This window comes from Crinia signifera, chromosome 4 (assembly GCF_055691185.1).
Source record: "Crinia signifera chromosome 4, ASM5569118v1, whole genome shotgun sequence".
Taxonomy (NCBI): domain Eukaryota; kingdom Metazoa; phylum Chordata; class Amphibia; order Anura; family Myobatrachidae; genus Crinia; species Crinia signifera.
Window position 1 is genome coordinate 320538143 of NC_139220.1, and position 10815 is coordinate 320548957.

Genomic DNA, 10815 nt, shown 5'->3' on the forward strand with positions numbered 1-10815 from the left:
ATTGTGCAAAACCATAGTATTAGAGGTGGATACCGTGTATAAATCATTTTTGCCAGTGATTTAATGACAACATTACCATTTAAATTGTTGTAGAAATGTATTCATGTATGTACTTATTTAATTGTGGTGATGTTTCTCTCTTTTTTTAGAGTTGTTTAATAAAAGTTATATTCTAAGCCGTCCATTGCTCATTGGATACAAACAACGATTTAACAAGCCTATGTGTCAGCAGATTAGACACTTCCTGCTTCCGTGAATGCCCATTCAACAAGAGGGGTGGGGTCATTCTGGGCAGCTGCCTGGGGTGTCTCTGCTTTGTAACTTTGCAGAGCTGTGATGTGGTCAGGCCAACATACATTTGTAAAGTTCTACTAGTTTGACGCTCTGGCCGAAGAAGATACCCAGTTTGGGCAGGTGGTGCTACAGAAGTCTCCACATGTTCCTATCCATTCTGGTATTTCTGGGACATTCCTATCATATTGAGACCCCAGTATACCAAATGGGTGATAGAGAAAATAGAATTGTAATGACCTGCCAGTAAATCCCTTTCTCGTAGTCCGTATGGGATACTGGGTGCTCCCGTCTCAGTGCAGAGTCTTTTCTGCAACATGTTATCAGTTATCATGAAGTTGTGTTGGTAACCTTTCTTGTCACCAGTTGTGACTACCATTAAAAAAAACATGTTTCCAGTGCTCCTGGTTACTGTTGACGTGTGCTGGTATGAAGCTCACCACGCTTTTCATATTCTTCTCTCAAGTATATCCATCCTACTTCGGGCACAGTTTTCCCTTAACTGGCTTGTGGTTGGGAACGTAGATGGGAGGAGCCAGTAAACCATGCTAAAGATTTTATATGCGCCTGTCTCCTGCGGAGGACCCTCTATTCCCCAGCATATTTAGACCCCTGCATCCCATATGGACTACGAGAAAAGGATTTACCGGTAGGTAATTAAACTTCTGTTTTTTGTGGTTAAGCATTGCTTGCTGCTGTTTATGGCCTCTAGAACCTGCTGAAGTGTAATTTCAGGGGTCCTCGGTGGGCTATTGACCTTGGAGAGCAGGGGCGGATTGGGATGTAAAACCAGCCCGGGAAACTTATGGAAGCAGCCCTGGGGGTGGAGTCTGCTGCGGGGGTGGAGTCTGTCAAGAGGGGGCGGATCCCTAATAATAGAATCTGTTCTCATTGCCGCCCCTGCAAAATCCCGGGTTTTTGTTCCCGTGTTTTTGGCGGGGCATAGAGCATCTCAGCTCTACAGGCCCCATTCATACTGCACCTTAGACCCGGGAAATTCCCATGTCTGCCCCGTTCACACTGCTTCCCCTGGTATGCCTGCCATCAAGTGTGTGGCATCTAAGAGCAGCTTTGATTGGCTGTTTAAAAAGCAGCTTTGAGCAATGCAATGAACTTGCTTTTTTGCATTTTGTGAAAAAAACCTGTGTCTAACCTGTTCACACTGCCATACACCCGTGTATTACCCTGGAAAAACCATGCAAAAAATCCTGCGTGTAATTCCCAGGGCATAACACCCGGGAATTTTACAAAGACCCTCTCCCACTGAGACAGGACACGGGAAATTACTGCTTGCCCTGGCAAAAGCCCAGGTTATTGCGGCAGTGAGAATGGGGTATAATTCTGAGTTGCATGCAGTTGCGGCCTTCCTTGTATATTTTGATGCAGTTGCATATGCGACTTTATGCTAATGCTGCTACTAGGGATGCCAATTCCGGGGCATTTTTTCAATCCCGGGATTGAAAAATGCTCAATCCCGGGATTCCCGGGATTGGCATCCCTACCTGGGATCATAATCCCATAGACATCACCACACCGGCCGACCCGCACAATTACTTACATTAGCAAGCGGGCGGGCGGCCGGGAGTGGGTTTGGAGGTGCACGGTGCCTCCCGGCAAGTGCACCTCCTCAGCAGACAGCAGGCGGAGGCAGGCGGGCGGATGGATGGAGGAGAAGAGGCGGGCGGAAGAGAATGGTGGCGAGTGATGGCGGTGTGGCCTGCGCAGCGTGACCTCTACTGTCACGCTACGCAGGACGCACGCCGGGGTCGGGATTCAGGAACAGCCGGGCAGCGTCTGAGCGGGTGCTCAGACACTGCCCGGCATTAGACTGCGCATGCACAGTCTAATCCCGAAATCCCGGGCTTGGATACTCCAATCCCGGGATTGAACACCCTAGCTGCCACCATTGGCTGCATTATTGAAACTTTCACCAGTCCTATCCTAGGTGCAGATCATCCGTCTCCGTATAGCCTACAATGCAAGCAAATCAGCTTCTCTGTATGCAACCACTATAAGCAACTCGCCCATATCACTCCAATAACACGCCCATACTTTGTACTGCAATCAGATCTGAATAAGGGCCATAATGCCCACAGTAGTAGAACTCTTACACACACACATAATGTCCACAGTAGCGGCGCAGTTTACACATCATGCCCACTGTTGGCCACAATAGTACACAGTAGCAGTGCTGCATAACTCCCGCACCAGTTGTCGACAATAGTAGCGCTGCGTAACGCCCATACCAGTTGCTGACAATAGTAGCACCGCGTAACACACTCACCATTTGCTGACAGTAGTAGCGCTGCGTAACACTCTCACCAGATGCCGACTCTAGTAACGCTGCATAACAACCGTACCAGTTGCCGACAGTAGTAGCGCTGCTTAATACCCTCACTAGTTGCCGACAGTAGTAGTGATGGGTAATGCCTGCACCAGTTGTCGATAGTAGTAGCGCTGCATAACACTTGCTGACAGTAGTAGTGCTGGGTAATGCCTGCACCAGTTGCCGACAGTAGTAGCGCTGCGTAACACACTCACCAGTTGCCGACAGTAGTAGCCCTGCGTAATGCCCACACTAGTTGCTGACAATACTAGCCCTAGATAACACCTGTACCGGTTGCTGACAGTAGTGGCGTTGCTTAATACCCTCACCAGTTGCTGACAGTAGTAGGGCTGTGTAACACACCCACCAGTTGCCGACAATAGTAGCGCTGCTTAACACCCACACCAGTTGCCGACAGTAGTGACATTGCATAATGCCCTCACCAGTTGCTGACATTAGAAGCACCGCACATAATGTCCACAGTAGCGGCACAGTTTACACATCATGCCCACTGTTGGCCACAATAGTACACAGTAGCAGTGCTGCATAACTCCCGCACCAGTTGTCGACAATAGTAGCGCTGCGTAACGCCCATACCAGTTGCTGACAATAGTAGCCCCGCGTAACACACTCACAATTTGCCGACAGTAGTAGCGCTGCGTAAAGCCCGCACCAGTTGCTGACAGTAGTAGTGCTGCGTAACGCCTGCACCAGTTGCTGACAGTAGGAGCACTGCGTAATGCCCGCACCAATTGCTGACAGTAGTAGCGCTGCATAATACCCACACCAGTTGCCGACAGTAGTAGCGCTGCATAATACCCACACCAGTTGCTGACAGTAGTAGCGCTGCATAATACCCACACCAGTTGCCGACAGTAGTAGCGCTGCATAACGCCCACACCATTTGCTAACAGTAGTGGCGCTGCGTAACACACCCACCAGTTGCCGACAGTATTAGCGCTGCGTATCGCCCTCACCAGTTGCTGACAGTAGTAGCGCTGCGTAACGCCTGCTCCATTTGCCAACAGTATTAGCGCTGCATAATACCCACACCAGTTGCCGACAGTAGTAGCGCTGCATAGCGCCCATACCATTTGCCAACCGTATTAGCAATGCGTAACGCCCGCACCAGTTGCTGACAGTATTAGCGCTGCGTAATGCCCGCACCAGTAGTTGACAGTATTAGCGATGCGTAACGCCCAAACCAGTTTCCGACAGTAGTAGCGCTGCGTAACGCCCGCACCAGTTGCTGACAGTATTAGTGCTGCGTAATGCCCACACCAGTTGCCGACAGTAGTGACACTACATAATGCCCTCACCAGTTGCCAACAGTATTAGCGCTGCGTAACGCCCAAACCAGTTCCTGACAGTAGTAGCGCTGCGTAACGCCCGCATCAGTTGCGGACAGTATTAGCGCTGCGTAATGCCCACACCAATTGCCAACAGTAGTAACACTGCACAAGTTGCTGACAGTAGTGACACTGCATAATGCCCACACCAGTTGCCGACAGTAGTGACACTACATAATGCCCTCACCAGTTGCCAACAGTATTAGCGCTGCGTAACGCCCAAACCAGTTCCTGACAGTAGTAGCGCTGCGTAACGCCCGCATCAGTTGCGGACAGTATTAGCGCTGCGTAATGCCCACACCAGTTGCCAACAGTAGTGACACTGCACCAGTTGCTGACAGTAGTGACACTGCATAATGCCCACACCAGTTGCCGACAGTAGTGCAATGCACACTACTGTCGGAAACTGGTGTGGGCATTATGCAGTGTCACTTCTGCCAGCAACTGGTGAGGGCATTATGCACTGACTGCATAATGCCCTCACCAGTTGCTGACAGTAGTAGTGCTGCATAATGCCCACACCAGTAGTAGTGCTGTGTAACACCAGCACCACCACTGTATTTACCTTAAAAGCTGGCTGCTTCTTTCAAATTCTTTCATTAACTCAGTGCTCCTGTGTAGCTCCGCCCCTTCCACTTGTGTAGCTCCGCCCCTTTTCCTCGTGTAGCCCCGCACGGTTGCAGCCGGATCCCGCCACTGGAAGGGACGGCTGCCGGGCTGTGGCCATCCCTTCCATTATAAACTAGTGTGTGCGGCACGGCTCCCTGGCCGTACGGGATTTCAGGAGGATTTCAGGAGCCGGAGTGTGTGAAACCAGCCAGTGTGATAGTGTACTGGCAGCCGGCAGCCACAGAGCCTGAACAGCAGCGGGGATGTACTGCAGGGAGGGCGCATCTCATGGCCGGCGCCTCCCTGCACGCAGGTAACACTGTAAGTGACAGAACCGCGGGAGCAGCTGCGTGCGGCTGCACATGCGCACCAGCCCTCCCGCGGCCATTTTTACTATTGGCTGCTTATATTACTTCTACTTAATGATGCTGGCCGCAGCCATATTTGTTTAAGGAAAACTGCTGCGGCTGTGCGGTCCGCGGCCCAGCCAGGGGGGGTGAGCAGCCACTTTATGTCAATTATGGGCCGGCCCACCGGGAAATGTCCCGGTTTCCCGGCATGCCAATCCGCCCATGTTGGAGGGGGTGGTATGTGGTGTGGTCAAGGGTGTTTGTGAATTGTTTCTGGCTTGTGCGCAGGCATATCTTTCTAGCTGGGCTGCGGCTGTGCTATTGCAGATTTTCCCCAGTATAACTGCCAAGTGCGGTGCTGGTGTCTCCATACACACACACACACACACACACAATATCAGTATTACATTTCTGCACTAGGGGACTTGGCTATCTTAATCTATGTCACTCCACAATGATGCTACAGTTGCTTTATGCAGTTCTATTTTAATGGCAAGCTGAATTCTACAGTTTAGATACATGAAGGGCTTCAGGATCCAGCACAATCTCGCTGGCAATCTCCCTTGGCAACAAATACAATGTCCCACTCTGTCCAGATGGTACAACACAGAGCCCTCTAGCCCTCTGGTAACTGAGCCAACACTAAACTGATCTTATCCGCTGACAATAAACACAGACTATGCAGTTTATGCCCCGCAGCAGCCTCTTGGTAATAACATCTCCTGCGGACTACAACAGCCCACCACTTCCAGGCGTCTGACGCTGTCTCCTGCTGGCATGACCACCTAGCTCCTTACAGAATTAAGGTTCCTGGCCGCTGGTAAGCAATGTGCTCATGCAGCCTCACAGATGACCACTGGGCCCTCGGCTCCCATGAATGGCAGCTCGGTGGAGCGTTACACAGCAGCGGGTGCAGGTATTGTCTGCTTTCCTCTCACGTCGATGTCTGCCGGTGCTTCCCGCCCTGCAGCTATCAGGAAGGGAATATCAGCCAGGGAGCTCTTGCTTCTACTCCAGGACAGGCCAACCTGTGGCTCTCCAGATGTTGTGAAACTACAAATCCCAGCATGCCTTGCCACAGTTTTAACACTCCCGTATAGCAAAACTGTGGCAAGGCATGATGGGGTTTTTAGTTTCACAACATCTGGAGAGCCACAGGTTGGCGAGTCCTGTTCTACTCCCACGCTGCCAAGGTCATGCCCCTAGCACTTTGCAACGAATTTTAATAAAAATATGCTCGGCTCTTACAATCCTGCTATAGCATGGCAGGACTAGAAGGACTGTTTAACGCACAAGGAGGCTGGATGTATGTGGACACATCTGTACACGAATATATAATCAGTGACTGATACTTGTTATTGTGTATAAATATATATCTTATACAATATAAGTAGTGTTATCCTGGTAACCATTATGCTTTTACATATTAACTTTCTTACAGGACATATAAGGAGCAGGATTCTAACTAAGACGACGTGGAAAGGGACATTATTCTCCGATCAAGCCAACTAAATACATCATCTCCTTACACCTCAGGAGGAGGAACAAAAGCAATTTTATTTTCTGGATAGAAGAAACCTTCAGCAACTAATTTGTTTCTCACCTCATACATGATGAGTCACACAGGAGAGAAACCACATGTGTGCTCTGAGTGTGACAAAGGCTTTACATATATATCACAGCTTCTCATACATCAGAGGAGTCACACAGGAGAGAAACCACATGTGTGCTCTGAGTGTGACAAAGGCTTTACATATAAATCACAACTTCTCATACATCAGATGAGTCACACTGGAGAGAAGCCACATAAATGTTCTAAATGCAGCAAATGTTTTTCCCGGAAGTCACAGCTTGTCCTACATCAGAGGAGTCACACAGGAGAGAAGCCATATAAATGTTCTGAATGCAGCAAATGTTTTTCCCAGATGTCACAGCTTGTTATACATCAGAGGAGTCACACAGGAGAGAAGCCATATAAATGTTCTGAATGCAGCAAATGTTTTTCCTGTAAGGCACATCTTGTTATACATCAGAGGAGTCACACAGGAGAAAAGCCATATAAATGTTCTGAATGCAGCAAATGTTTTTCCTGTACGGCACATCTTGTTATACATCAGAGGAGTCACACAGGAGAGAAACCACATGTGTGCTCTGAGTGTGACAAAGGCTTTACATATGAATCACATCTTCTCAGACATCAGAGGAGTCACACAGGAGAGAAACCATATAAATGTTCTGAATGCAGCAAATGTTTTGCCCGAAAGTCACAGCTTGTCCTACATCAGAGGAGTCACACAGGAGAGAAGCCATATAAATGTTCTGAATGCAGTAAATGTTTTTCTGATAAGTCACAGCTTGTCCTACATCAGAGGAGTCACACAGGAGAGAAGCCATATAAATGTTCTGAATGCAGCAAATGTTTTTCTCAGAAATGTCATCTTGTCACACATCAGAGGATTCACACAGGAGAGAAGCCATATAAATGTTCTGAATGCAGCAAATCTTTTTCCCATAAGTCACATCATGTTGTACATCAGAGGAGTCACACAGGAGAGAAACCATATAAATGTTCTGAATGCAGCAAATCTTTTTCCAATAAGTCACATCTTGTCCTACATCAGAGGATTCACACAGGAGAGAAGCCATATAAATGTTCTGAATGCAGCAAATGTTTTACCCTGAAGTCACATCTTGTCCTACATCAGAGGAGTCACACAGGAGAGAAGCCATATAAATGTTCTGAATGCAGCAAATGTTTTTCTTATAAGTCACAGCTTGTTATACATCAGAGGAGTCACACAGGAGAGAAACTAAAAATGCTGTGAATGCAGGTAGAGTGTTACTAGAAAGACAATACAGATGTATCGGGATTCATCGTTGCAGGTGATGGCGATGGCGTCGCCATCACCTGTATCCCCGCCATCTGTATGCCGGAAGGGGACGCGCGCGCACGTCCTCTTCCGACGGTGCTGCCCCCCCCCCCCCCCCCCCCGCAGTGCCTCGGGTCCCCCCTGCCTCTCGAGCGGGAGGCGGACAGTAATGCGTCCGCCTCGCCGCCCGGATACTAAGACGCGCGTGCTTTGGGGACGCACGCGCGTCTCAGTCAGCAGCATGCTGCTGGTGGATCGCCAGCAAGGATAAGACCTGCTACATCTGTACTTATTAATCCCTTGAGTCACTCTGAGGGCCTGAATGCAGCATATTTCATATATAATTAAGGTAACTTGTAACACCACAATATGCATGCAATGGATACAATTTTTTCCTAGTGTGAGAAGTGTTTTTTATAAATCAGTCCTAATAGTCTGGAGCGGTCTGACAAGTGGATTTTGGGGCACTTTTTCCCTGGGACGAAATGTCTGTTAGGAACTAGAGTTGCAATATAACAACATACAGTGGTGATGGGGCTGCTGGTACTGAGCTCTGTAATATACAGCTGTTCTGCTGGTGCTGGCACTGAGCTCTGTAATATACAGCTGATCTGCTGGTACTGACCTCTGTAATATACAGCTGTTCTGCTGGTGCTGGCATTGAGCTCTGTAATATACAGCTGTTCTTCTGGTACTGAACTCTGTAATATATAGCTGTTCTGCTGGTGCCAGTAATGAGCTCTGTAATATATAGCTGTTCTGCTGGTGCCAGTACTGAGCTCTGTAATATACAGCTGTTCTGCAGGTGCCGGTACTGTGCTCTGTAATATACAGCTGTTCTGCTGATGCTGGTACTGAGCTCTGTAATATATAGCTGTTCTGCTGGTGCCAGTAATGAGCTCTGTAATATATAGCTGTTCTGCTGGTGCCAGTATTGAGCTCTGTAATATACAGCTGTACTGCTGGTGCCAGTACTGAGCTCTGTAATATACAGCTGTACTGCTGGTGCTGGTACTGAGCTCTGTAATATACAGCTGTTCTGCTGGTGCTTGTACTTAGCTCTGTAATATACAGCTGTTCTGCTGGTGTCGGTACTGAGCTATATAATATACAGCTGTTCTGCTGGTGCCGGTATTGAGCTCTGTAATATACAGCTGTACTGCTTCTCCTGGTACTGAGCTCTGTAATATACAGCTGTTCTGCTGGTGCTGGTACTGAGCTCTGTAATATACAGCTGTTCTGCTGGTGCTGGTACTGAGCTCTGTAATATACAGCTGTTCTGCTGGTGCTGGTACTGAGCTCTATAATATACAGCTGTTCTGCTGGTGCCGGTACTGAGCTCTATAATATACAGCTGTTCTGCTGGTGCAGGTACTGAGCTCTGTAATATACAGCTGTTCTGCTGGTGCAGGTACTGAGCTCTGTAATATACAGCTGTTCTGCTGGTGCTGGTACTGAGCTCTGTAATATACAGCTGTTCTGCTGGTGCCGGTACTGAGCTCTGTAATATACAGCTGTTCTGCCGGTGCCGGTACTGAGCTCTGTAATATACAGCTGTTCTGCTGATGCCTGTACTGAGCTCTGTAATATACAGCTTACTACTGGTGCTGGTACTGAGCTCTGTAATATACAGCTGTTCTGCTGGTGCCGGCACGGAAATGTGTAATATACAGCTGTTCTGCTGGTGCCGACACGGAGATGTGTAATATACAGCTGTTTTGCTGGTGCCGGTACTGAGCTCTGTAATATACAGCTGTACTACTGGTGCTGGTACTGAGATGTGTAATATACAGCTGTTCTGCTGGTGCCGGTACGGAGATGTGTAATATACAGCTGTTCTACTGGTGTTGGTACTGAGATGTGTAATATACAGCTGTACTGCTGGTGCCGGTACTGAGCTCTGTAATATACAGCTGTTCTGCTGGTGCCGGTACGGAGATGTGTGATATACAGCTGTTCTGCTGGTACTGGTACTGAGATGTGTAATATACAGCTGTTCTGCTGGTGCCGGTACGGAGATGTGTAATATACAGCTGTTCTGCTGGTGCTGGTACGGAGATGTGTAATATACAGCTGTTCTACTGGTTCCGGTACTGAGATGTGTAATATACAGCTGTTCTGCTGGTGCCGGTACTAAGATGTGTAATATACAGCTGTTCTACTAGTTCCGGTACTGAGATGTGTAATATACAGCTGTTCTGCTGATGCCGGTACTGAGATGTGTAATATACAGCTGTTCTACTGGTTCCGGTACTGAGATGTGTAATATACAGCTGTTCTGCTGGTGCCGGTACTGAGCTCTGTAATATACAGCTGTACTACTGGTGCCGGTACGGAGATGTGTAATATACAGCTGTACTACTGGTGCCGGTACGGAGATGTGTAATATACAGCTGTTCTACTGGTGCCGGTACTGAGATGTGTAATATACAGCTGTTCTACTGGTTCCGGTACTAGATGTGTAATATACAGCTGTTCTGCTGGTGCCGGTACTGAGATGTGTAATATACAGCTGTTCTGCTGGTGCTGGTACTGAGATGTGTAATATACCTCTGTACTACTGGTGCCGGTACGGAGATGTGTAATATACAGCTGTACTACTGGTGCCTGTACTGAGCTCTGTAATATACAGCTGTTCTGCTGGTGCCGGTACTGAGATGTGTAATATACAGCTGTACTACTGGTGCCGGTACTGAGATGTGTAATATACAGCTGTATTACTGGTGCCGGTACTGAGATGTGTAATATACAGCTGTTCTGCTGGTGCCGGTACTAGATGTGTAATATACAGCTGTTCTGCTGGTGCCGGTACGGAGATGTGAAATATACAGCTGTTCTGCTGGTTCCGGTACTGAGATGTGTAATATACAGCTTGTGGAAGTTGAGTTTGCACATCTATGTTGCTAATGTCTCGCGATCATCTTGTACGACATTTAAATACGCAGTTTTTGTAGTTTAGCTTCATGAAAGAATCAGAAATTGATTAATGGCGATCGTGATGCATTACTTACAATCATTGT

General features: G+C 48.1%; 1 protein-coding gene across 1 annotated transcript in view; it reads left to right on the forward strand.

Annotated features, from left to right (window-relative positions):
* Window positions 1-7912, forward strand: part of LOC146075933 (uncharacterized) — a 50852-nt gene extending 42940 nt beyond the window's left edge. Inside the window, exon 3 of the mRNA XM_083185635.1 lies at window positions 6776-7912. Within this exon, the coding sequence (XP_083041761.1) occupies window positions 6776-7750 (975 nt within the window). The 3' untranslated portion in view covers window positions 7751-7912. The remainder of the gene's footprint in view (window positions 1-6775) is intronic.
* The last annotated feature ends 2903 nt before the right edge of the window (window positions 7913-10815 follow it).